The sequence below is a fragment of the Suricata suricatta genome, chromosome 12 (genome assembly GCF_006229205.1).
Source record: "Suricata suricatta isolate VVHF042 chromosome 12, meerkat_22Aug2017_6uvM2_HiC, whole genome shotgun sequence".
Lineage (NCBI taxonomy): Eukaryota > Metazoa > Chordata > Mammalia > Carnivora > Herpestidae > Suricata > Suricata suricatta.
In genome coordinates, this window is record NC_043711.1 from 96,078,532 (window position 1) to 96,106,209 (window position 27,678).

The window sequence follows — 27,678 nt, forward strand, 5'->3', positions numbered from 1 at the left end:
AAGGGCCGAAGTACTCTCTCCCCTTTTAGGAACCTCCTCAAAGTCCTCCACAAGACTATACCTTGCTGCCCAGAACTCGTATTGGCCATTGGCCATTTGGTCACATCCAGCTGCAAGGGAGACTGGGAAATATAATCTCCATTCTCAGAGGCGGCACTTCTGGGATGTGAGGGCGATCTGGCTACGACATCTGTCACCCCATTGATCGCCAGGGTTGATTCGGCTGATCTGGCTGGCTAGGCGGGTGTCCCCTTCCTCCCTCACCGCTCCATGTGCGTCCCTCCCGAAGCTGCCCGCTCGGTCGAAGAGGACGACCATCCCCGATAGAGGAGGACTGTTCTTCGGTCAAGGGTACACGAGTAGCTGCGCTCCCTGCTGGAACCTCCAAACAAGCTCTCAGAGGCGGCACTTCTGGATTAAATGGGTGACATTTTACCCACACGGTAGTAAGAAGGAAGGGGAGCATGGATGTTGGACTGGCCCCTGGAATTTCTGTCCCAGGGCCAGTGCCAGATGCCAGTGGGGAGAGGAAGTCCAGGCGCCCACTCAAGTCGGCAGATGGTGTTGTGCTGAGGTCGTATAGCTCCTCCTCTGTGAACTGGGTGTCAGAGCTCTGGAAGAGTGGCCATAAGTTCTTGACTGCTAAATACAGCTCTGCCACTAACTGGCTGTAGGATCACATACACATCATTTTGCCTCTTGTGTCTCAGTTTCTCCCACTGTAAAATGGGGATAATAATCACACTAGCTGGATGTGCTTTGGCTGAGGATGCCCGACGAGCAGTAGGGTGACCACGTTGTCCAGGTTTGCCGGGAGCTCTTCTGGGTTCAGAATTGAATGTGGCATCCCAGGAACCACACTGGGCCAGGGCAAACCAGGGTGGGTGGCACCCAAGGAGCAGCTACTTAAATCCTGAGGACATCCCTGGGTGGGTCCAGCGGCTTGGTCACGTCTTCACGGCCTCCTGCGGGCTCCTAGTGTCTTTGGTCCCACCTCCTCCACCGGTTGGATTTCCCTCCTCTAGCTGACCGTCCCCTGCTTGCCAGCGTGGCCACCGAGCTCCAGCACCCATTGCCTTGGCGCGGTCTTCCTAGAAGCAGAAGGGGGGGGGTTGCGATGGGGATGCAGGTGCACATGACTTAACAGGCGTGTTCTCAAAAGACACCAGCGAGGGAGGAGCGAAGCGGGACTGCGCGGGGAAGAGGATAAAACGCGGTTTCAGCTGGAACGGGTTTCAGCCTGGCTCCAGGGGCAGCTGTGACGCATGCGCACCATCTCGGGCCAGTTCTCCAGGCCAAGGGCTGAGGAACCCGCATGCCCGGATCAGCCAGTGACTGGCTGTGCCTCTCTGGATGCTGTGGGTCCTTGGAGAGGACACAACGACACACAGAAGCTAGGGCTGGTCACCCTCAGCATCTTCTACCCATGTGCCGGCTCAACGGCTTCAGGGCAGAAGGGAGGATAGAGGGAAAGAGAGCGTTCCCTATCAGACGGAAGCCAACCGCAGTAACCTCAGGCTGACTTCCTCTGAGGTCTCATTGGCCAGGACGGGTCACGTGCCTGCTCCTGGGCCATTCTGGCAAACGGTGATGGGATGACCTAGGTTGGCGTAAATCCTGGGACTGGGTGAACGCCTGCCCCCCTGGTGGGGAAATAGGGGAACGGACTTTGCGTTGGCACCCAGCAGCCTCTGCCCCCGACTGAGCACTGATCACAGACACAAGTGGTTGTCCCCTCCCCTCTAGACCTTTCCCCGGTTCCTGCAGGCAAATATGCTAGACTCTCTTAATGGAGAGGAGGTACCCTCCTAACTCGCCCAGACCCTGTCTGGCAATTTTTGGGCAAAGGTGGGCTCTTGCCTTCCATACTGGGCTGGAGGGCCCACTCCAAGCCTTTGGGGATGTGCTTTCTGCTCGGCCTCCCAATTTATTCACCTTTGAAAGTAAAATGCAGTCCAGCAGCCCCTAATGGGAGAAGATTGAATCACCGAGGGCAAGAGAATAAAGGTACTGCTGCTTTTCTGGCGGCTCCCCTCTCCCCACAACTGTCCCCAGATACCTTGATTGACTGTCACTGCTGAGTAATTTTTGTGCCAATTGCAAAAGACCTCTGAGCTTCTAAAGTGAAGAGACAGTTCCTATTTAATCGACTTTATGGAGAAACAGTTTCTGTCCATTTAGCAGCAGTTCTGGCCACCTACTAAATGCACTTGTCATTTAAAGAATGACTCTAATTACTTTTTTTCTTGGGGGCCCAAGTATGTACAATAATAAACCTAATAGCCAGTAACCCAGACCTAGGATCTAGTCCTTTATCACGCCCTGCCCCCCGCCCCCCACCCCGCCGCACCATTCCTTAAAGCAAGGCCAGATGACGGCTTTACATTTATTTTAAGAAATTCATTTATTTGGATTTTACAGGTTCTTTGCATAAGCAGCATGTTCGTTCCAGATGAGGAAAAAAGTCTTTTAGGCTGTTTTGTGGTTGCAAACAAAGTCCCACAGTATCTTTTCATACGTTTAATTCAAAATACAAGGAGGTTGCTAGAGGACTGAATTCACATGGGAGGCGTCGTTTCCAAGCACAAACCGTTGGGTGACCTGGGTGAGGGGCAGGTGTTCTGTCTGCCATAATGAGAGTCGTGTCACCGTATAGAGGAGCAGACAGGCCCAAAGTGTGCATGTATTTTGTAGGGCTCTGTATAGAAGTCAGGGGTCCATGGCTTTGGTGATGCAGCACATGTTTATTGAGCACCTACTACGTCCTGGGCGAGGGATGCTCTTGTGAAGGTCCCTACCCTTATGGAGCTGAACAACTAGTGGAGAGGAAAAGACCGTTAGCAAATAAATACATAATGTGTTAGGTGGTAATAAGAGTTTAGAGAAGGATGACGCAGCGTGAGGGGGCTGGGTGCTTTAACAAATGGATTTTATTATCATTCAGGTGTGGTGAGTCCAAGAGATGAGGAGCAACTGCCATCGAAAAGCTGGTTTGTGGGGCGCCTGCGTAGCTCAGTCAGTTAAGCGTCCAGCTCAGGTCATGATCTCGCGGTTCATGAGTTCAAGCCCTATGTCAGGCTCTATGCTGCAGTGCAGAGCCTGCTTGGGATTCTCTCTCCCTCTCTCTCTGCCCCTCCCCTGCCTGCTCTCTCTCAAAATAAATAAATAAACTAAAAGAAGAAAGCTAGTTTGTTATACTCATGGTTCCCAAGAGGAGGGGGCACACCTAGTGGGGGGAGGGCACATGGAAAAGCACCAGGGCGGGTCAGAGGCAGAGGTGATGTCTGAGGGAAGGAAGAGGTGAAGCCAGGCAGGAGGGCTTCGGATTGCCTAGCTGAATGATTGCAGCAGGCCCTGGGGGCTGACGGGGCTGTTCCTGGTTGTCTGGCATTTAGCCCCGGGTGATGAGGGCCGGAGGACAGTGTCCTGGTGGGTGAGAGCCTGAAAAAGGAGGTGGCTGGCTGTGGGCTCTGGACTGGCTGGTATTTGAGAAGCACATTTATGGGTGCGTTGTTTATCATCTCTAGGGATTGCCTAATCCGGGAGGGGCCGTCCCCCCAAGCTCTGCAAGGCCTCAGATATGAAAGCATCAGAATACAGAAACTAGAAGCCAAGGGTAATACCCTGGGAATGAGGCATTCTGGGAATGAGGTCTTTACGCAGGGCTGGGGGGAGGGGGCAGATAGGGCCTCTCTGTTTCCGTGACATCTGAGCAGAGAACCGAACGAAGAGGGGGAGCCCTATGTCCCAGGGAAGAGCCTCCCAGATGGAGGAGCAGCAAGGTCAAAGGCTGTGAGGTCGGGCTGTATGCGGTTGGTTCCACCACTGGAGAAGAGGCTGGTGTAGCTGAAAGGAGAGACCAGAAAAGCAGCCCAGGGAGGTAGGGCTGTGAGAGACTCTGGGTGCTGGTGGGATGGATGTCACCAGGGTGTGGGAGGCGGGGCGCTCCCGGAGGATGAGTGTGATCGCACTTGGGTTCTTAACAGGGTCCCTCTGCTGCCATGCAGGGAAGGGGTGGGGAGAGGGAGGCCAGGAAGGGTCTCTGGCAACAATGCAGGTAGGAGAGGACGGGGACTGCAGGCCTGGAGGGACAGGCGTAGATTCCCGCTCTAAGCCGATGGGCGAGGACGGGGAGAGGTCTGCCCCAGAGTGGCAGAGACGGGAGAAGGGGTGTTGGGAGGAGCCCAGATTGTTTCTGAAGGAAAACAGACACAAGGCCATTGCAGCAAAGCTGGGTGGAAACCGTGCTTTCTGCCCTCCAGGCTCCTCCAGCCCCGGGCCTGCGCCCCCATCAGCCCTTAGGTTTGCTTGTATCTTATTCGTGTGTCTTCTTCTTCTCCCCCAGATTGCCAGCACCCCTGGGGCAGGCACCGAGTCCAGGTCTGTTGTTTTGTTTGTTTGGTCCCCAGCCGCTGCGATCACCTGCTTCGGAGCAGGTTCTCTGGAAATGTTTGTTCAGAGCGTCTTCTTTGCAGAGCTGAGTTTTCTTCCTGGGAGGAAGGGTGTTCCCAGCAGGGACGTGTGTCCCCACGGCAGCTGGCGGGATGTCCTGACCTTCCCCACCTCCTGGCCTTTGCACTGGCTGTCCATCCCCTCTGCTTGGATTGCTGTCCGCCCCCTCCTCCGGCTCCCCTTTTATTTATTTTTTAAGTTTTAAAATGTTTGTTTTTGGGAGAGACAGAACGAGCGAGTGTGCATGGGAGCAGGGGAGGGGCCGAGAGAGAGAGGGAGAGAGAATCCCAAGCAGGCTCTGCATGGTCAGTGTAGAGCTCGATGCGGGGCTCAAACCCACAAACTGAGATCATGACCTGAGCTGAAATCACAAGTCACACTCTTAACTGACTGAGACCTCTTCCAGGTCTCCTTTTAAATGCCACATCCTCAGAGAGTCCTTCCTGACTCTCTCTCTCTCTCTTTTTAAATAATTTCTACAGCCAATGTGGGACTCAAACTCACAACCCCAAGATCAAGAGTCGCATACTCCTCTGGGCCAGACAAACGCCCCCCTTCCTTGACCCTCTTAAGTGGCTGCTCTCCTTGGTCCCAGTCACTCCTTGCCAGATCACCCCGTGCTTACCACCATCAGAAATTATTGTTTTCAGTTCACATAGTCCACTGTGTGCGCCCTGGGTCTGCGGTGGGAGATGGTCTTGGTGACCTCCCTGGTCCCCCTCAGGGGCATGGGTGCCCAGGCCCCAGCAGCTGTGGGTGCCAGGTGCTCAAAGCTCCCACTGCATTTCTTGAGAGACTTGCCCTTGGCCTATTGCAGTTGTCTTGCCGCATATGCCCAGGGCAGGGGGGGCGGTAAGGGTGTCCAGGTAGGATCAGAACCAGGGAGGGGCAAGTTGGGGCCACATCATGTCAAGTGCAAAGCCATCTGCCTTTTTTTAAGATTCTGATATTTTGTTCATCATGGACCTAGGGTATTAATTTTGATTTTTTTCTTCTTTTAAAGATTAATTTAAAAAAAGATAATCTCTATACCTAACATGGGGCTTGAACCCACAACCCTGGGATCAAGAGTGGCATGCTTTACCAACTGAGCCAGCCAGGCACCCCTAATTTTGATTTAAAAAACCCCACTGCATTAACATCTGATTTATCTTGATTACGGAGTCCTTTTTGGCTTCCCCTTCAATTCCGCGCTCAAGGGGAAAAGTCCTAAACCTGCTCAGAGGTGGGGCCTGAGAATCTGTGTTGTTAAATCTGCCTTCCCAATGCCCCCCCGCCCCGCAAGTCTGAGCAGAAGCTCCGAGGAAAACCAGAGATGGGGGCTAACCACGTGACCTAAAAAGGAAAACAAATTGGGACAGGCCTCTTTTGCTGTTTCCCGTCGAGCGAGGAGAGAGAGTGACGTTTGTGCACCATCATCCCAGCTGTTTGGAGTCAGTCCCCTGTTCCGGGGCCAAGAGGGAAGGCTCCTTGCGAGGGGGGAGCAAGGAATTTGCCCCCAGACTTCCGTGAGAAGGGGTCTCGTATTTGGTGTGATGCAGAGCTGGGCGTTCTGCCTTCACTCCCACACTGCCAGCAAAAAGTGGAAAAGACATCATCCTCAAGTTGGTCACTCTTGTCCTAGAAGCCGGTTAGGTGTTCCAGGGCCTCCTGCTTCTTCATTAGGGCCAAAGACCCTAAACGCCTCTCTGGGTGTGCGGGTCAGTATCCTGAACTCCTCTGTTCATCAAGGGAGGCCTGGAGAGGCGCTGAAGCCTGGGCCCCTATCTGGGCAGATCAGAACCTGTGTAGGAACACGCAGGTGCCTTCCGTGACCCCAGACTCTGTCTTCAGAGTGTGTGTGTGGAGGCACATCTCCCCGACCCAGCCTGTCCCATGTGGGGCTCCCTCCTCCACCCCAAAGGGCATTTGCTTTCCACTCCACTCCATTTTATACCCCTGTGTCATGTTTCGCTCTGTTTAGTATTTTCAATGGACTCCTGTCTCTCACAGCCACTTTGGAGGCTGCAGGGGAGGGGAGTGGGGGAAGGTCATTCCATAAATCTAAGCTATTATTACCATGACAGCAGTGCCGGATTGTTGCGGTACCTGCCCGGCTGGGGAAGGGAGAGCTAATTAGTCTGAAAACTTACTTTCCAGTGAGTCACCGGAAGCAGGCGTCAGGGGAGCCGTTAACAAGGCCCTGGAGACTCAAGTGGTATTTCCACTCTGCACTGGTGCGTGTACACCCTGCTGAGATCACCACCCCCCCAAGACAGAGAGAAGGGCCTGCCTGAAGGCCTTTCTACTTCTGGGCCCTCGTTCCCATTTTCCCTTCCTTCATTCATTCCCCAGATGTTGCAGGAGCACCTGTTGGGCGCTAGGCCCCGTGCGAGGCGCTGGGAGTCCACAGTGTGCCGCGCAGGGTCCCCGTGGGGAGCACCGCTGCGTCCTCAGGCGGGAGACAGACCGCAACTGAGTGGCAGAGGATAAAGGGCCACTTGGAAGGTCGACAGGTGGATGAGGAAGATCAAGCAGGGAGGAGGGAGCTCCGGGGGGTGGGGGGGAGGAGGCGCTGGTGTGCAGAGGGGGTCAGGGAGGCGAGGGAGGGGCAGCCGCGCAGTGTTCTTCGGGAAGGGCACTCCTGGCTGAGGGATCTGCAGGTGTCAAGGCCCGAGCTAGGACAGGGCAGGGGGCGTCAGTAGAGCTGAGGGCTCTGCGGCTGGGCTGGGGAGCCAAGCAGAGAGAGGGGGGTGATGCTGCTGGAGAGGAGGTAGATTTGTGCTGGAGCATGCTTCCTGCTGCCGGCCCAGGGGAGGGGCCATGGCCAAGGCAGGATCGGGTGTGGGATGAAGAAAGCGATGTTTTGGTGCTTGTGAGCCTGAAGACAGGCTGGGCTGTGCCCTGGGGGTGAAGCCGCCTCCGTGTCCGGGCACTGAGGGGCTCCGATGCCCTCGAGCTGAGTAAATATGTCGGCAGCCTGGGGGTCGCTCCCTGGTCTGCATGATCCACGCTACAGGACATCGGGAGCGGTTTCCAGTGGGAGGGGGTGCCTTTGGGGGCTCCAGACGGCGCTTCTCGGACTGCCCAGGGGACCATGGCCCACCCTCCCAAAGCACCAATCCTACCCTAGATTTAGATTCAGGTAAATGATTTAAAGTATTAAAAAAAAAAAAAAGGAATGTTAAATGTGGATAGAAAAGAAAACCCACAATAGTTTTTAAAAAATAAACTGAAGCGATTTCTCCCTTGTAGTCAGCAATGCTGCCAGCCCCACTTGGCGTCCCCTCAACTGCTGGGGTGCCTTTGGGGGGAAGTCTGAGAACCCTAAGGTACAAAAGAAGAGAATGGAGGATGTGGGAAAAGAGGGAGGAAGAGAGGCAGGGAAAGCGGGAGGGATCAAAGAAAACCAGGGGAGGGGATGTGGTATTTAAGGGCCGCTTCCCCAAAGCTGTCTGTTCTCCACTGGGCCCCCCCCCAGGCCTGAACGACCCTAGGAAACAGGCCCCCCGTGCTCCCCCGAACTCTGGCTTAGCCCGCAAACAGCTTCCTCTCTTCAGAGCCCCACAGAAGGCATTTTCTCTCTTTTCCACTGGTTTTCTTTAATTGCATATGATCCACACGACACACAGACACGTTGCTGTTGCCATTTGTATTTTTTCTCCAGGCAGGCCCGTACAGCAAGTCTTTGCTGGGCGTGTTATGTACATGGTGGAAGAACAAAGCCATCTCCTTATTGAGGGAAACAGACACACGGGGTGGGCTGGGGCGGGGCGGGTCGGGGGCCGGTTTCAGTCGTGTGCTGGGCTCTCCGCCAGCTTCTGCTTCACTTGTGGGCCGCGGAGGGGTGGGGACCCCTCTGTGGACCTTGCGGGCTTCCTCCCTGCGGTGTGGTTCCAGTGCGTCCTAAGCCAGGGCCGCGCTCAGAGCAGCACGTGCCTGCGAAGGCTCCGGGCAGTGACGGCAGTAGCTTCAAGCCGCAGCGGGCAGGCGGAGCTGGGGGTGTCCTGGCGGCGGCGGGGGCAGCGGGGGGGCGTCCACTGGGCTCAGTTGTTGTCTCTGGTGTCCGAGGAGGCACTTCCGAACAAGATGTCACTGTCGTGGGACATGTTGCTCAGCTGCGACTTGGTCTTGATGAGGAACTGCGCCCTCCTGAACATCACCCTCTCCTGCTCCTGCTTGAGCTCCAGGTAGGAGCGCGAGAAGGTGTGGAAGATGGAGGTCACGGGGAAGGCCATGAGCAGGATGCCGCTGAGGATGCTGCTGAGCGCCACCACCTGGCCCGGCGTGCTCCGGGGCACCATGTCTCCATAGCCCACGGTGGTCATGGTGATGACGGCCCACCAGTAGCAGGCGGGGATGCTGGTGAACTCGGGGCTGTCGGCCATCTCGTTCTCGATGACGTAGAGGAGGGGCGCGAAGAGGGCGATGGCCACGCAGAGGAAGAGCAGCAGGAGCCCGAACTCGCGGGTGCAGCGGCGGGCGGTGAGCCCCAGCGTCTGCAGCCCCAGGGAGTGGCGGGCCAGACGCATGACGTACAGGATGCGCAGCGCGCGCAGGACCCGCAGCACCAGCCCCACCTTGTCCAGGTAGCTGTTGCCCGCGCCGGCCTTGCGGCGGCCCGCGGACGCGCCGTCCACCAGCAGGGTGATGTAGTAGGGCAGGATGGCCACCATGTCGATCAGCGTCAGCGGGCTCCGCAGGAAGGCGAACTTGCTGGGCGCCTGGATGAGCCGCAGGAGGAACTCCAGGGAGAACCAGCCCACGCACACCGACTCCACAATGAAGACGTTGTGGCACATCTGCGAGCACCGGCCCTGGGAGAGAGGGGGGAGGTCAGGGGAGAGGTCGGCCGTTGCACCAGCGAGGCTGCGTGCGCTATGCCCTGGCCCCTTTCTAGTTTGGCTCCCTTCTGGGGCGACCCTGGCCAGGCCTAGGGCTGCAAACACCTGCATCCACCGCCCTTCATCTCTCTGCGGAGCCCAGACAGGACTCCAGGATCCCGGACCCCGCCCCCTGGCCCCAGACCCCGCCCCCCCGGCCCCAGACCCCGCCTCCGAATTCCGGGCCCCGCCCCCGGGTCCCTGAAAGGCTGCCTCCTTGACTCCACTCCAGGGGTGTCTGAGAGGCATCTCAAACTCATGCTCCAAACTGGGCTCCTGATTTTTTTTTTTTAAGTTCTTTTTATTGATTGACATATAATATTGTGTAAGCTTCCGGTGTACAACATGTTGATTTGATACATCTATAATACTGCAGTATGATTACCACCACAGCCGTAACACCGCTATCATGCCGCGTTACTATCACTTGTTTTTTAGTGGAAACCATTAAGTTTGGCCTCTTCGGGCTCCTGCTTTCTCCTGCACACCTGCCTGCCGGTGCTTCCCCTTCTCAGCCACCCACCTTCCCAGCTGCTCCGGATGGGAGCCTCGCCACATTCTAACCCCTCCTCATATGATCCTCAGGCGATCTGGTTGGTTCTTCATTTAAAATGATTCCAGGGGCGCCTGGGTGGCTCAGTCGGTGAAGCGTCCGACTTCCCCTCAGATCATGATCCCCTGGTTCATGGGTTTGAGCCCTGCCTCGGGCTCTGTGCTGACAGCTCAGAGCATGAGGTCTACTTCGAATTCTGTGTCTTCCTCTCTCTCTGCTCCTCCCCTGCTCACACTCTGTCTCTCTCTCTCTCTCTCAAAAATAAACATTAAAAAAATTAAATACAATAAAACGATTCTAGAATCAGGGTGTGTGGGTGGCTCAGTCTGTTAAGTGCCCGACGCCTGCTTTTGGCTCAGGTCATGATCTCACGGTCTATCGGCACAGAGTCCACTTGGGATTCTCTCTTTCTCTCTTTCCCTTTCTCAAAATAAGTAAATAAACATTAAAAAAAGTAAACTGATTCCAGAATCAAACCACTTCTCTTGTGTGTGCTGCCCTCATCTTGGTCCAGCCACTGTCCTCTCTTGCCTGGACAGTCACAGGCACCTCTGTCCTTGGATCCCTGGTCCCTACAGTTTATTTTGCACACAGACAGAGGGACACGAGGACATGAATCAGATCCTGTCCATTCTCGGCTCAGCACCTTCCGTGGCTCATGGAGACAGCTCGAGTTTTTCCTGGGCACACACGGCCTCACTGCCACCTCTCCCACTTCCTAGCCCCCCCTGCCCTGTTCGTGTGCTCCAGCCTACATCCGGGGCTCCCCGCACCCCCACGCCAGGCCTGGACTTCCTGCCTCTGCCATGGGAGTCCTCTTCCCGGAGACACCCTGTGGCTCTGCCGCCCTTTCCTCCAGCTCTTTGCTTCAATATCACCTTCCCAGGGGGTCTTCCGTGATCTCCTCCCTGATTAAAAGTCCCCTCCTCCATTTGTCCCCCACCCTGATTCCCCTTCCTCTGCTCTATTTGTTCAGAGGCTCAGCATCTCTTACTCTGCTTATTTATCATGTTTATTGTCTGTTTCCACCCTCCGCCTCCCCTGCCCCAGCAGATTATGGCCTCACAGGGAGGGGCAGCTGTGTTCACTCTCAGGACCCCAGTGCCTGGAATGGCCTGGCACGTGACAGGTGACCAATTCCTGTTGGTCACCAGAATGGATGGAAGCACACGGGACTGGCATTTATTGTTTATTTTTAAAGTTTATGTATTTCAAGGGGCGCCTGGGTGGCTCAGTCAGTTAAGAGTCTGACTTCAGCTCAGATCCGTGGGTTCAAGCCCCGTATCCGACTCTGTGCTGACTGCTTGCTCAGAGCCTGGAGTCTGCTTCTGATTCTGTGTCCCCCTCTCTCTCTGCCCCTCCCCTGCTTATGCTGTCTCTCAAAAATAAATAAAACATTAAAAAAAGTTTAAAGTTGGGGCGCCTGGGTGGCTCAGTCGGTTAAGCATCCGACTTTGGCTCAGGTCATGATCTCATGGTTTGTGAGTTCAAGCCCCACGTTGGGCTCTGTGCTGACAGCTCAGAGCCTGGAGCCTGCTTCAGATGCTGTGTCTTCCTCTCTCTTTACTCCTTCCCTACTCATGTTCTGTCTCTCTCTCTCTCAAAAAAAATAAACATTAAAAAATTTTAATAAAAAAAGTTTAAAGTTTATGTATTTCTTTTGAGAGAGACAGAAAGAGTGTGAGTGGGGAAGGGGCAGAGAAATAGGGAGGATCTCAAGCAGGCTCCAGAGAGGAGCCCAAGAGGGGCTCGAACTCCTGAAACTGTGAGATCGTGACCTGAGCCGAAATCGAGAGTCGGACACACAACCAACTGAGCCACGCAGGTCCTGGGACTGGTGTTTCGATGGGAGTGCCACCTCAGGGTCAGGTGGGCAAAGGGAACCCAAGGGAGGTGGGCAAGGTGGGGTGGAGGCCTGCCAGAGAGCACAGCGGTCCCGCTAAGCACTCCCGATGACAGTCCCCGGAGAGTTCAGGCTGGGGGCTGCCACCTCACTGAAGTCTTCAGGGAGGTTGGACATCTGGCATTTTGCATGAAACTCCTGCATTTTACTTTATTTGTTATTTTTATTTTTTAAATTTTTAATGCTTTTTATTGATTTTTGAGAGACAGAGAGAGACAGTGCAAGCACGGGAGGATCAGAGAAAGAGGGAGACACAGAATCTGAAGCAGGCTCCAGGCTCTGAGCTGTCAGCACAGAGCCTGATGCGAGGCTCGAACCCACGAACCATGAGATCAAGATCTGAGCCGAAGCTGGACGCTCAACTGACTGAGCCACCCAGGCGCCCCAACTCCTGCGTTTTAAATGCTGTGATAGTTCCATACGAAGAAAACACATCGTGTGCTGCAAGTGGCACGTGGGCTGTCAGCGTGTCTCTCTGGTCTGCAATGGAACTGGACGGCACACTGTCCCCAGTGGCTTTAGACCTCAGTCTCAAAGGGACCTTTGACAGAGTGAGCAGGCGCATGTGGTGCTAGCCCGGGGCACCTGTCACTCCTGGGCACAGCTGGGCTCCGTGAGTCTTGAGCTAGCAGCTCGCTCTGTAGGAACATGTTAGAGGCTGGAGACACGAACTAGTACTTGGTGGGGCTCTGAGGTCCTGGTCCTCTGTGATGGGAGGCCCCCTCCTCTAGAAAGCCTTCCTGGAGTGTCTGGCCCCTCTAAGTAGCCGCAGCACAGGGGGCGGGCCTCTCCTAAGAGCCCCTGTGGCTTGCGTCTCACACTGAGGGTCACAGGAGTATCACTGCTCCTTCTCCACTAGACCGGGGGTCCCTGTCTGTAGCTGGAATACTCATTCCAGTCACCCTGCATGCCTGGTGATGCCTGAATACAGTAGGCACTCAAATGTGTGCTCAGAAAGCAAGTGAAACGGAGAGCGCCACTGGTCTCCAAAATGGCAAAGAATGGCATTTTCACTGAATCATGAAGAAGTCTAGGTATTATTTAAAAAAAAGAGCAAGTGTCAGAAGTTGAATAAAATAGTGGCTTTTTTAGTATTGTCCTGATGAAATCAGGATTGCATATGTTGGAGCCAAGAAGAACTTGAGACTCCGGACGGGGACTTTCAGACAGGTCTCCAGCGAGGAGATTTTCTCTCTCTTTTCAGCAGGTGCATGCAATCCTTATCGTTAGCACTTTCTGCGTGCCCCCCACCAGGCATCATGCCAGTCGCTTCCTGTAGACTCACTCCCTGGATCCTTCCACACTGTGAGCTGAGCCTGGGCACAGCCCCCTTGGACATGCGGGGAAAGTGAGGCATAGAGAGGTTAAATAATGTGCCCACGAACACACAGCCAGAACGGGCAAAATGGGATTCAAGTTCAGGCCATTTTCATCACTCCCCCTTCTGCTTTTCAAAAATTCAAAAATTAGTTTTACTGGTCGAGTGCTTTTTTTTTTAATACTTGGTTTAAAAATTCAATGTTTAGGGGTACGTGGGTTAAGCATCTGATTTCAGCTCAGGTTATAATCTCATGGTTCACGAGTTCGAGCCTTGCATCAGGTTCTGTGCTGACAGTTCAGAGCCTGGAGCTTGTCTTCGGATTCTGTGCCTCCTTCTCTCTCTGCTCCTCTTCTGTTTGTGCTCTGTCTCTCTCAAAAATAAATAAACATTTATAAAACTTAAACACTTAATGTATAAAAAAAGCCAGAACTCCCCATGTGTTACAAATGCAACAGTTACTGTTACTTCCTCCATAACATGCGTGTGCAGGAAAGTCCTCATGTGGTGAGCAGCTCCATGTTCCATCAGAGCTCATGTGAAGCGCTTAGCACATGCAGGGTACACAGCCAGTGCTCTATAAATGCTGGCTGGCATGATTTTTATGCCGAGTTCATACAGCCATACTGATTTCTCCATTGCCTATACAATTTGTACCTGTCTGAATGTTTTGGTCTGTCTTGAAACTTGCTTCTAGAATCGTCTCCCTTCCTCCCCCCAGCCCCCCACTCCCCTATATGTGGAAAGGGTCCCAACTCAAAGGCCCAAAGATCTCATACAGTAGGAAGCTGAACTGGGGAGCACACACGTTCCGGGGACTCAGCTCCCCCCAAGAGCTGTGGTGAGGAGGGCACAGGGCACAGGCTGGGGGGGGGCCTGACTCTATACATTCTGAGAGGCTGAGAGTTCGAATTTTTTAATGAAAAACACCTACTTTTATTTTTTAAACATTTTAAAGTTTTTTAAAAAATTTATTTTGAGAAAGCGAGACAGTGCGAGTGGGAGAGGCAGAGAGAGAGAGGATCCCAAGCAGGATCTGCACTGTTAGTGCAGAGCTCGACATGGGGCTCCAACTCACAAGCCGTGAGATCATGAGCTGAGCCGAAATCAGGTCAGATGTTTAACTGATGGAGCCCCCCAGGCGCCCCCAAAACACTTTACTTTTATGTGTTGGCACCCAAGTCGAAGTTTTAGGGAGCACACTATGGACCAGTCACACACCTCCATGGGGCTACATGGAGTCCCCGGCTGCCGTGGGCCCCATACATACTTCCTTGTTTAAGGCCATAGGATTTGGATTCAGTGAGACCTGGGTCTGGGCAAGCTGCCTCAGTGTTCTCATCTGTCAAGTGGGGATAAGAACACCTCCAATGGAGAACATAAGATGTAGGCAGAGCTACGGCCCAGCCCCTGGGGTGTGCTGCCCGAGAACTGAGCACACACCTCGGTCAGGACACTGCGTAAACACTACACACATTCTCTTGTTTAACAAAGAGGTGCTCACTATTTGAGCATATGCACACTTGCACATGCGCACACACATACACACAGACACAGAGCTATCAATAAACATTATGTTCAGGACCCAGAGAATAGTTCTGGGATAGTAAATAAATATGTGTGTGTGTGTGCGTATGTGTGTGTGTGTGTATATATATATGTAAAGTTTACTTATTTATTTTGAGAGAGACAGAGACAGCACAAGCAGGGCAGGGGCAGAGAGAGAGACAGAATTCCAAGCAGGCTCTGCACTGTCAGTGCCCAGCCCCATGTGGGGCTTGAACTCATGAAACCATGAAATCATGACCCGAACTGAAACCAGGAGTTGGATGCTTAACCGACTGAGTCACCCAGGTGCTTCCTAAATATATTTTTAAAAATGTGTTATTTGTTTTTGAGAGAGTGTGAGCAGGGGAGGTACAGAGGGAGAGGGAGTCAGAAGATCTGAAGTTCACTCCAGCTGATAGCAGAGAGCCCCATGCGGGGCTCAAACGCACCCCTAGATCATGACCTGAGTTGAAGTGGAAGGCGGCTCAAGGACTGAGCCACCCAAGCTGCCCGTTCCGGGATATTTTTAAACAAGGCAATTAGGAAGGCGGACAGAGGCTCAGCGGGGGATATAAATTTTGATGATGTACGATGTGCTCAGCTCAGGGGCAGGCACATCATAAATCACATCATCCACGTACCCCTCACTCATTTGTTCCCTCCGCAGAGCGGCGGAGCACGTTGTGCTTGCTGCACACTGTTCCAGGCCCTGGGGGCCCAGCGCACACGTGGACGAGTGTTTGAACGTGGAGTTGGATTAACACACACGTAAATAGGCTGTCAGAGGGGCTGGAGATGCTACTCGGCCAGTGCAGTCCCGGAAGGCCTCCTGGTGGAGGGGACAGTGCGGCTGTGAAGGATGTGGATTTGGGGGAGACAGCGATCTGGGCAGACGGCTCGGTCTCCTGAGCCCAGAGACCCTCCCCCTCTGCAGCGAAGCTCCCCGCGCGAAGGCAGCCGCGGCTCTTACCTGCTCCTCCTCCTCCCGCAGGCTGGGCAGGGTGCTGATGGACAGGTTGACGGCGGTGACGGTGACGAAGAGCACCGAGAGGCAGGCGAACACCTTGCCGGGCAGCCCGGAGTGCGGCCTCTCCACCATGTCGCGCAGTCTCCGCATGCAGCGGCCCAGGCGGCCCTCGCCCTCGCTGCCGGGGTCCTCGCTGCCGGGGTCCTCGCTGGACGGCGGCTCGTCGTCGTCGTCGGCCCGCTCCACCACGTCGGCGAACTCCTCGATCTTCTGCAGGTAGCGGCGCTTGCAGCAGCCGTCCAGGCGGTCCTCGGCCACGCCCCAGTACAGCAGCTCCTCCTGGAAGGACAGGGCGCACATCTCCCGCAGCAGGCGGAGCTTGCCCGCGCGCAGGAAGGTCAGGATGGTGCCGAAGGCCCCCGGGTGGCGGTCGAAGAAGAACTCGTTGCAGGTCACGTCGTAGTCATCGCACACGTTCAGGATGTCGTCGAAGTTGGTGCAGGCCTTGAGCTGGCCCAGGCGCGTCAGCGGGAACTCCTCGAGCGTGGTCCAGGGCAGCGAGTACTTGATGCCGCCCACGTTGATGATGATTTGCCGCCGGCGGTCCTCGGGCTGGGCGCCCTGGCGGGGCGCGTCCTGGGGCCGGGGCCGCAGGCGCTGCGCGCGCCGGTAGAAGACGCCCTTGAGGGACTGGCCCTGCGGGAAGAAGGCCGGGTGGAAGGAGGCATCCGAGGCGCAGCTCAGGGCGCTGTAGTCGTAATCAGAATTGTCTCCCGGTAAGAGGGTCATTTTGGGCCTTCACATCCCCCTCGGGCCTGCGGGGAGAAGGGAGGAGAGACCCTCGGTGACTCCAGAGCCTGGGCAGACTGAGTCTGCAGACATTTGCTGTTAGGGACGGAACTGTGGCCCCCACCCCCACCCCATTCATAGCGGAAGCCCTGACGCCCGTGGGCCAACAGGAGGCAGGGTCTTTGGGGGTCATTAGACTTAGATGAGGTCATGAGGGGCAGACACCAGAGCTCACTCTCTCCCCAGTGGGAAAATGGCCATCTCCAAGCCAGGAGCTTGCACACCTGCACCTTGAACCTGGCCTTCCAACCTCCAGAACCGGGAGCTTTGGGCCCTGCGTGGGTGTTCTGTGACAGCTCCCCCCACCCCCCCCAGCTGACTAAGACAGCACTTGAGAGTAAAAAGAGCAACGTGTCATTCAGCCTTTGTGCAGGAAGCCACTGTCCCACATCCCCCTCACATCCGCCATCGGAAGGCACTGAGTGCTCCGGGCGCCCGGCACTGCACTAAGCTCCGGGGGTTTGCACAGAGTCAGGTCTCCGGGCCCACGGAGCCGACATGCCAGCGGACTGCCACAGGGCATCTGCACGATCGTCTCCTTAATGCTTTGTTTTAAATCAGCCTGGAGTTTTTGTTGTCGTTGCGTTCATGTAGCTTGGAAAGTCAGCTTTGCGTAGACCAGTGATCCTCAGGCCGCTTTTGTTCCCTGGCGAACATGTGGCAATGCTCTGTTATGACTGGGGGAGGCCACTGGCATCTAATTGACAGTGGCCAGGGGTGCTGCTAATCATAGTAGGATGAGGGGCCAGAGGCCACAGCAGAGAATCCTCTGGCCCCCAGGGGCCACAGTGCGAAGGTGGAGAAGCCCTGATGCTCTGGGGCCTCGTGGCCTGGGCAAGCTACTCCACCTCGATCTGCTTCCATTTCCTCATCTGTAAAGTGGGTAAAACCATCTGACCTGCTTCCTAGAATTACTGAGAGGCCTCCGTGAATTGTGTGCATAAGGGCACTTAACAGCACCTGGCACTTCGGAGGTACTCAGTCGTTATTACTGTTTGTTTTCTCCGAAAGGGATACTCGCTTTGCTTCCGTAAGTGGAAGACCTAGATCACTGGCTATGGATAACAGGCGATGTCCAAATTAACGGTCACAACAGGGCCATAGCTGCTCATGTATCAGCAGACATCATTTTGAGGATGTAGGGGTGAACTGGACAGGCATGCCCTCTCCTCCGGGAAGTCTTCCTTGGCTCTTCTGGGTGAATGGAGTCTTCCCATCCCTGTACTTGAGCATGACCTTTACCATATCTGTGTGTAAGGCTGGCTCCTTTATAAGACTGCTTGCTCTGTAGGGCAAGAACTGGGCTTGACGCGGCTCCAAATCCCTGTGCCCGGCCCCGTAAGGGCTGATCGAGGTGCTTCCCGAGCAAGGCCAACACAATGGAGGCACTTCTGAGGGCCATCACGCAGCCTCCGCCCTTCCCAATCCCTCAGCGCTCCCAGGGCTGTGTGCTGCCGGAGAAGATTACGTATTCATTCACAGCTCGCGGACTGGATTTGGTTCACAAATATTCTCCCTGGCTCGGAGATTTTGAAAATGGAGGGATTTTGTGTAGAAATCTATATTCTTGGTTTCTCTTGGAAAAAGAAAAAATCAGACACTAGGCAACATTTGGCCTAAATTCCAGCTGAGAAATGACTGGCTCCCGTGGGCGGGGCGTGTGTGGTGCAATCTACCACAGTCCCCACCCTCCCGTTACCTTCCTCACAGCCACCCTCCTTCACTTGGGTGTCTCCTCCCTGGCCCCTGTAGGCATCTGAGTTCGAGCCCCCTCGATGAGAGCAACTGAGCACTCCAGAATTAAGTCGATCGCACAACAAGGCAGTAACAGTCCAATACTCTGCTTTTAAGAATCACCATCCCTCCCTCCAGCCCAGTACCCCGTGGAAGCAAGGGGTACCGGCAAAGTCGATCAGTGTCAACGGAAACCCGTTTCCAACACCTGAGCGTCAACCTGCGCTACGGAGACATTCAGGGAAAACGCAGGTGCAAGCACACACACCTGTAATGGATGAGATAGAGTTCAGGAGGAGCCCGGGGTGGGGGGAGGGGGTGTCCCTTTGAAACAGACTCCCATCCTAACAGAAATCCTTTTACATGAAGCAAATCATCACTCCACTCATTTGTCTTTGGGGAAGACTACAGCGTCACAGGCTGGGTTCTGGGAAATGAGGGTGCAGCCACGTTTGAAATGACAACGATTTGATTTTAGTGTTGAGACGGTTTCTTAACTTCACCTAAAATTGGAGCCCATCCCCTCAGGCATGGCCTGCCAGCGTCCCTGGGGGGGGCGAGAATAATCCCTTTCAGGCGCCGCTTTTCAGCTCCGATGTCTTCTCTTTGCCACCCAAGACAAGAGGAAAAGCGACATTCTGTTTGCCAAGAACGGTGGCGGAGGAAAGGGGGCGTTCGTTTGTCTTGTCCTGCAGGCCCTGAGAGCCCCTGGGAAGCCCCTTTGGCTGGGATCACCTCTTCCAGAATGTCTTGTTTCAACCTCTAGCCTCCCTGCCTCCAGAAAGCTCCCCCAATTAGAGATCCCTCGTTTCTTTCTCTCCTGACTCGTGTCAGTTGGGAGTTGACGCCTCAGCATGCTATGTGGAGAGTTACCTTGTTCAGGAGGTTGAAGGAAAGAACAGCATACCGTTCAGTACGGAGAAAGCAAACCACCTGCTTTGTTAGGGCTGCGAGCGCACGGAGGGCCAGATGCTAGGGTTTGCTAAACGAGGAATGGGCGCACTTCTCCTTGGCCTTTGGTCTAAGGGACACAGTCTGGTGGGTCTAGGGGGACGGCTCTGCACGCTAGACTCTATAAGAGTCTCAAGCCAAGTTCAGAAGTCAAACAGGCCCCAAAGCCCTGCTGCTGGAAAAGAATGCCACTTTTCACCCAGCCTGATACCCTCCTGAGAAGTTTGGTCTTTGAAGGTTCCTCTGTGGTGTTGGGTCTGTCCATTCTAGAGCATGACGGATTCGGGTGATTTTGCCTCTGAGGGTCTGTGGGTGGTTGGGAAGAGAGAGCTGTTTGAGAGAGGGGCTGTGACGCTCAGGATGAGGAGGAGGAGGAGGAGGGGTCCGGAGCTGTCATTCAGCACCTAACGCGTCGGGCATGTGCCAGGGCTGCAGGCAAAGCAAAGAGAGACCCAGCCGCTGTCCTCAGGGAGTGGACATTCTAGGGGTGGAGGTCCTAGAAGTCCCTGAGTAAGATCATTTCAGGAAATTGAGCAAGAAAATGAGAGCAGCATGGGCTGGAGGGGTCTGGGAGGGCTTCCTGGAGGAGGGTACCTTGGGGCTGAGGTTGGATGGGAAGGGGCCAGTCCTGTGAGGAGCTGGAAGAGGTTATCTAAGGCTGAGAGAATGGGAAGAGGTTGCCCCTTGACCTGGGATGACCTTGGGTGTTCAAGCCAGAGAGGCCGAGGGGCTGGGTGGAGAGTGAGGGGAAGTGGGAGAAAATGAGTGTGGGGGAGTCAGCAGACACCAGATGGAACAAAAGCCTAAGGGGCTGTGACAAGGGGCCGGGGTTTACTCTGCTTGGGGGTGGGGTATCCTCAGGAGTAGACTATGAGTAGGCTGGGGAAACCAGGCTAAAATTCTCCGTAGTCCTTCTTGAAAGAGTCGACTAAGGCTTGGACTAGTGGAGGGGACAGGTGAATTGGCTACCTTCCGTACTCTGGAGGAAATGCTGCCAGGACTTGCTTCGCGGGAAGCCGGGGTGGGGGGTTTGGGGGGGGCCGGGGTAGGGGTGGGAGGGGAAAGAGAATGGATTTCAGTGGTGCCATTCACCGAGGAGACACTAGGTGGCGCAACGATGAGAACCAAGTTAGGGGCAGCGTTTGCTGGCTGTGGGATGACCTACAAAGGGCAGGTGGGCAAATCAGGGAGGGCGAGCAGGGATGAGTGGCTTGCACGGGGGGTGGTGGTGGGATGGATGGCTGGCTGGACAGAGTCAGACCGCACCAAAGCTGACCTGATGATGATGATGGTGATGATGTGTGCGTGTGTGCGTGCACAGAGTTGGTGACCGTGGTATTAGCTGGTAGGTTTGACCTGGCCGGGCTGCAAGGAGGGCAGGAGGACTAGGCTAGCAGAGAAATGGGGAAGCCCAGAGGCTAAGGGGCTTCCCGGTTCCAGCACCCAGCACCCACCTCCCTATTGCAGCTGCACTCCACACCAGGTCTGGTGAGCGCAGGTAGACGCCAATGGTGGGGGCTGGGTAGGCAGAGTAACGTACCCCCACCAAGATGTGCTGATCCTGATCCCTGGAGCCTGTGAATATGTTAGATCACATGCGAGGAGGAATTAGGGCTGCTCTTCAGCGGACTCTGGGATGGCAGATGATCCTGGATCCTCTGAGGCCCAAGCAACCCTGAGCGTCTTTAAAAGATGGAAGAGAGAGGCAGGAAGGTGTGTATGCAAGGCGGTGTGAGGGAGACGCGCGGCCTTGGAGATGGAAGAGGCCACAGGCCGAGGACCGCAGGCGGCCTCTAGGAGCTGGGAAAGGCAAGACCTGACTCTCCCGTGGGCCCTCCAGAAAGGAACGCAGCCTTGCTAAGTAAGGCACGTTTATCTTAGCCCTGTAAAGCCCACTTGAGACCTCTGTCTTCCAAAACGTGAGGTAGTAAGCGTGCGCGTTTTCAGCCACTCAGCTGGTGGTACTCGGTCACGGGAGCCACAGGAAAGTAATGCACGGGATGTTGAGAAAAAGCAGGTTCTACTCCAGCTCTGGGGTCAACGTGCTGACGACGCCAAGCTGGAGATGCACGAGAGCCCACTGGCTCTGAGGTCAGGAGACTTGGGTTCAAGGCCAGTCACTCTGACTTTCAGACAAGTCCTGTCTTACCTCTGAGACTCACTAGGCACATCCGCCAAACGGGGACATGAACAGCTCCTACCTCCTTGACTTACGGTGAGGACAGGGGACACGGGTGATGCGCTTGGCCCAGTGCCTGCCGCATGGTGGGTCCTCAAGGGACAGCTGCTGCTTCATTAGCTTTGAGGGAGGTCTGTCCTCTTTCCCTCCACCAGCCAATAGTGACTCCTCTCTTGACCTGATCCAGGGGGATCTGAACCCGGCATCTGTCTGCTCCCCAGGACCCACCGCTGGAAGGAGGGCAGTCTGGGGCAGCCTCTGGGAAGAGCCGAAAGGGGTGCTGAGCGAAGTGCTGGGTACTGCTGCCATCTGGCCCCGGAATCCCAGGCCCTCAGGGATTGTGGCACACGGTAATATCTTAATGGTACTCAGATCCTCACTCAGGGTCTGCTTCTGGGGAATCAGATCCAAGAGAGGAGCAGAACGCAAGAATGCATGTCCCGTGTTGCCTGTGGTGCTCCACGGTCCCCTGGTGTCCCTTCCCAGGGTGGGGGGCGGGGGTGGGGAGGCACGGGCGAGTGAGTCGTGGTAGACACAGATGGTAGACTCCTATACATTGCAGAGGAATTAGAAGCATTGAACTAGATGTAGGTTTAGTAACACATTTAGATCTTAAAAGCATGATGCCGAGTGGAAAAGAAACAGAAGTTTCTAGCGCTATGCTATTTATGTAAATGAACACGCACACACGTACGTTATATATTTGACAAGGACTCGGGCACATGGAAGGATCTATATCCACTGCAGGGAAAGTGCCCGGCAGGGCAGGGGAAGGGGACACACAGGAGGGCTGGAATGAGGGAACCATGGCATGAAGTTAACAGGACTCTGGGATTGAATCCAGGTAAGAGCACAAAACCAACCAAGCCGCCCAGCGCTCCCTGGAGATAGATTCTTAGGACCCTCCCTGGACCTTCTCAGTCAGAATCCCTGTGGTTGGGGGGCGGGAACTGGCATTCTGACTGGCTCCCTTAGAGATCCTCATGTACACTGGAGTTCAAGAGAGACCAAAAGAGTGGATGCCGTGAAAACCTGGAGACACCCCCCCCCCCCAGGGGCTGGGGGTGCTAGAGCTGCTCTGGATTTTGGTAGAGAGCCCCCTGACCAACTTCTCCATCTCTCTGGGGCTTCTAGAAGGCCCCGTGGTACCCAGTAGAACCCCTTCTGGTTTGAGAAAAACCTGCACTCGGGCCGCCTCGATCGAATGCCCCTTTGTGAGCCTCCAGAGCTGCTGAAATTCCCCACGCAACTTCTCTTCCTTCCTCTCGGGAGAGAGATGCTGTGTGCAGTTATGACGGAGGGCTGAGTGCTCATTTCCGAAGATAAACAGTCATTTAAACCATAAGGAGTCCTGGGTGGCTAAGGCTGCTCAGAGGTCATGAGGCTGCTGTGCGGTCAGCGGCTGAGTATGAATGGAGGTAGAGACCCCGCGGGTGGGGGTAGAAGGGGAGAGCGGGATGGGACAAAGGTCCAAGTCAGGCTTGCCTGGCCACCTCAGCTGCTCCTGCTAATGAGCTTTTGGCCGGAGACAGCCATGGGCACCCACTGAATCACCTGCCCTCTCTGAGCTGCTTTCCCCCCAGCAGTGGGGATTAGTGTGCCCGCCTCACAGGGCCGTCGTGGGGATCTGGTGAATGGAATTCTACAGGAATTAGCAGTGTTGCCTGACTGCTTGCCCCCTTGGCCACATCCCGTCAAGGTCATGGATAGGGCCCGTAAATTGTTGTGCACTGATCCCAGCGGCTAAGACGCCTCTTGGGATTTTTCACAAACCACCGTCTCTCTTGACTGTTTTCCGGTCCTGTGCCGATCCCTCGGGACGGAGCTGCCTGTCCCTCTTCTGGGGGGCGTGGGGTGGTGCCGACACTCACAGTGCTATAAGTCTGGCGCCTTAGCCCGCTCGGCCGTCCTGACACCTCACAGTGCTACAAGAACGAGAGCCAGAGCCACTCTTAATGGCACACTAAGTGCTCGGTGCTGTGCTAAAAGCCGTAATGGAGTGAGTCATGTCAGACATGACCATCAACACCCCCATTTTATAGATGAGGAAATTGAGGCTTTGGGAAATAAAAACGTATGATTCTAGTGACAGAAGTGATAAAGCCAGAATCAATCTATGCCTGTAGGACTCCAAGGCCAACCGTCTGTACTTCACGGTTTCCCTGGATTACTGGCTCCTGGGGGGAGGGAGAAGTCTCCACACCTACAGCAAGCCAGGAACTGGATCTCACATCTCTTATTTTCTATGCACAGCTTTTGGAAAGTCTTAAGTGCCGGGGGAAGCAGACAACTGCCCATGGCTGGGGGAAACACATTTACTCCTATTGTATATGTGCAAAAGAACAGAGTAAGAAATCAACAACCCCCCTGATATTGTCAAATTCTGAGTTGCCATTTTAACCTCCGGGCAGACGAGCGCTCCTGTGGGATAAACAGGAGGTGCCGGAGGTGAGGGTGTGGCCTCTGCGCCACACTTGCCTGGTTCACCACTTCCTGGCTGTGTACCCTTAGGAAAATGACTTGACCTCTCTGTGCCAGAGTGTTCTCAGCACACTGGGGTAGTGATCCCACCTGAACGTGCTCGGAGCCGTGTCTGCACGTGTCAGCGCTCTGTGTTTGCCAGAATGGCTTCTGTGTAGCAAGCTGGACGCCTCCCTTGACATTTCTTTAGAGGAGGAATGTGAAGCGGAAAACCTTTTAGAAAGGGGGCTTCTGTGCTGGCTCTCCGTTCCCCTGGCACTGACATCAAGTCATTCACTTGGCTGGACCTCAGTTTCCCCATCTGGAACATAGGCTGATGAGGCATACCCCTATGGTAGGCAGAATGGTCCTAAGAGGTCTATGTCCTAATCCTTGGACCCTGAAAGTATGCGACCTTATGTGGTGGAAGAGATTTTGCTGGTGTGATTAATTAAATCCATGATCTTGAGGTGGGGAGGTGGGCGTGGGTGATCCAGGTGGGCCCCGTGTAGCCACAAAGCATCCTGAAAGAGGACGGCAGGGGAGTCAGAGTCAGACAAGCAGATTTGATAGCGGAATCAGAGGCCAGAGTGACAGGGGCCCAGGAGACAAGGGTGCGGGCAGGTTCTAGAAGCTGGAAAGGGCAGGGAAATGGATTCTCCCCCAGGAGGAACACAGCCCTGCTGACGCCTTAATGTTAGCCCAGTGGGACCTAGTTTGGACTTCCGATCCCCCAATCTGTAAGATACTAAACTTGTGTTGCTCTGAGCTGCTAGGTTGCTGGCCATATGTGGCAGTGGGGACCTAACACAACCTCACAGGCCAGCTTTCTAAATGAAAAGCAATTCTCTCCTGAGCAGCCCAGGCTTCGGCTTCCGCCTCTCACACCGCGCTTCTCAACCTGCGCCCTCACTCCGAGCTCTCTCCATGCCGTCCCTGCCCTGCCGGTGCGGCCTCAACTGCCAGGGTTAGGGGCTCCTGGCTGCGCTGACTCAGAGGCGGGTCATGCTGCATTAATTCCCAATTAAAGCGTTAATCAAAATGGATCCAGCCATAGGCTGGCCCGGGTCCCAGCACGCTGGAGCTCCTCGGGATGCAGCACTCGCGTGGAGAATCTGTCTTAGTTACTTGCTGTCCATCCTTGTCACAAGGCAGCCGTGCTGGGCGGATCTCGGTCCTGCTTCCTGAGAGCTGGGGCCCAAGACACTGGTGGGAGTGAAGTCCTTGCTGGGACCTGGGCTCTTCCCTCCATCTACACCTGACCCCCAAAAGAAAATGTGCCAGAGTCCCTGTGCCCCTCAATATAAAAAAGACAGATTGGCTTCCGGAGCTTCCTTATTCTGCTTCTGGCAAAATAACACCAAATGCGCATTTGTCTTCCCCAAGGAGCGGTTTTGGGGTGGGTGGCAAGGTTCTTTTCTATTTGCCTTCTCAAAGCCCAAAACCTGGGAGCACAGGCGTAATCAGGGGAGCAGCCTTCTGGGGGAGCCGCGAGGGCCTGGGGCAGCAGGGAGGGGACACTGCACATGCAGCCCTTCTGTTCTTTTTGCTTTAATAGGTGTTAAGGCTGCGGTGTGTGTGGCACGCCGTGGCGTGGCGGGGCAGTCAGGAAGCAGGGAGGGCCTGGCTGCGCATGCCTGCCCCTGGGAGGCGCAGGTGGGACGCAAAGCTACCCCAGGGTAGGGGCAAAGCTGAGGCGCAGTGCAGGTCCCGTCTGTGGCCCAGTCACTCTGTGTTCTGATTTTGTTAACCAAATACTGTCTCCTCTACGATGAGAATGGCCAACAGGGACAGAGTGCTTGCAGGCTAGACTTTCCTGCCTCTCCCTTTTTATTCATGTATTTAGAGTGGCTTTTCCGGCCGCCATTGTCCTCCCCCCCCCCCCCCTCCATTTCTGGGTTTAACAAATCAACCAAGAGTGGCTTCCCAGACCCCTGTGTCTTTGGCAACTGGAAATGCTGACTCTCCATCACATATTCGGAAAAGGGATGTGGAGAGCGGACAGCCCAGTGAAGACACTTTTTCAGGGTCCAGGGGATTAATTCCTAATTTCTGGTTTGAGTGGCTTAGCCCTGCAGCCAGGAGGACGTTCCCCCCCTCGAGCCTCTTGCCAGGACCCAGCTGTGTGTGTCTGATGCAGAGAATTCAAAGTGGCAGCGGGATTGGAGCCTGGCTCCCAGATCTGCCCCAACCAGGCTCTAGGGTGCCCCCAGCCTGGGTTCTTAAACCTCGGGATGGGCGGGGGGCGGAGGTCAAGGCTACCTTGTTTCCAGCACACTCATAGTTGCCCACAGGTTTGGAGTGTGTCCTACCACAGACATCCTTCCATCGGAGTGGGCTGCTTTAGGGAATGACCCCTAAGGGTAATCCCTGAGGCCATCCTGGCCTGTCCTCCAGCTCCCCCAGGGGACTCTGCAGAAGTCCGAGACAGAGGGCACTGGGGCCAAGCTCAGGTCTGGGAGAACCCAAGAAGTCCATTCAAGAAAGCAAGCATGCCCTGGCCACTGGTCCCTCCCCTGGCCCCAGCACTGACCCCGGGTCTCCCGCACTGCCAAACTTTCCTTCAAGACTTGCTCCCTATAGTGGCTCTGACTGCAGTCATGTGTGTGGGTATCAGACACACCCTAGTGAATAAACCTCCGCTCAGATTCAGAGAGGCAGGAACACCCTCTCTCCCCCATGAATCAGAGCAGCTCCTGCCCCCCCCCCCCCCACTGTGCTTTATAGCAAAGTGTCAGCGAAGGAGGTCTGGTCTCCCTGTCCGCTCATCCTCAGGGTGACTGTGGTGCCTAGCACCCTTTAAGTGCTTAAGAAAATGCTGGCTGAACAGACGACTTTAAGAAACCGCTGTTGGTGGGAGCCTGCATTCGTGATAGATCAGTATTTCTCAACCCCCTTCTCCATGATCAGCCTCCGCTTAGGAGCTTTTTGAAGACATTTTCTTCCTATCCAAGAAACCTACTCCAGTTTTCCCACTCCCCTTGAGAAGGACTGCATTACAGGATCCAAGGAAAAGGCTATTCCGCTTCTGCCCATATGCGGGGGGCGGGGGGGGGGGGCGGGGGCTGCTGCTGTCAGCAGCCCTGCAGCCTGGGGCCTTCTCACCGCAGGGGCTGGGTCTTAGTCCTTACTTCTCTCCAGGCTGCAAGATACTTCCATTCTGTCCTACCCCCATCCCATGCCATCCCTCTCCTTCAGTGTTCTCTCCCCAGCTCAGGGCCTCAGTAACTGTCCAGTGAAGGAAATAATGCATGTGAGGCACTTGGCTTCGTCAGCTGCACACAGTAGGTGCTCAAGCCATGTCTGGTCCGTTCATGAGTGAAGGAACTTCTCTCTTTTCCTTCCTCACCCAAAGTCTCCAGTCCATCCAGGCTGAGTCCCTCCTGGTTATGGACCCCCTGAGGCGAAGGAGGCGACCACGCACTTTTCCTACCATCAGATGCTAGAGCTTCCAGTGAATCTCGGCTGTCTTGGAATCCCACTGTGTGCTGGGCGCTCCATAAAAGCTGGAGTCAATGAATGGCTTAGTAAAGCCCATCTGCACTGGTGGAGACGCTGCGTTCTGTGCCTAAGGAGGGAGTGAACCAGCGAGTGACGGGCGCCCCCTCTATCACCTCCCCCCAACACTCCCTCCGCCCGGGATCCAGAAACCTCCGCCGCAGCCAGCCGGGATTGCGCCCCTGCCCCGTCACCGCGGCGGAGCACGTCTGGCACTTCGCACCCCGGGGACCGCTCGGGAAACGCTGAAGCCGGAGCCGCACCGTGACGGTGGCGAGCGCGCCCCGCGCCGCCGTCCGCAGCCGCTCCCGGGTCCTCGGTCGCCCCAGCCTCCCGGCCCCGCGGCTTTCGTGCGCCCCCCGCCTCCCGCAGGGGGAGCTCGGGGGTCACGGCCACGTGCAGCG

The 27,678-nt window shown here is 55.3% G+C and overlaps 1 protein-coding gene across 1 annotated transcript; it reads right to left on the reverse strand.

The window, feature by feature from the left end:
- Positions 1–8,068: 8,068 nt before the first annotated feature.
- KCNG1 (potassium voltage-gated channel modifier subfamily G member 1) lies at positions 8,069–27,325 on the reverse strand. The gene is made up of 3 exons (XM_029917523.1): positions 27,210–27,325; positions 15,607–16,418; positions 8,069–9,248 (listed from the first exon to the last, which is right to left on the reverse strand). Exons 2-3 carry the CDS (start codon positions 16,390–16,392, stop codon positions 8,478–8,480), a joined length of 1,557 nt encoding a protein of 518 aa, XP_029773383.1. The 5' UTR covers positions 16,393–16,418; positions 27,210–27,325; the 3' UTR covers positions 8,069–8,477.
- Positions 27,326–27,678: the final 353 nt, after the last annotated feature.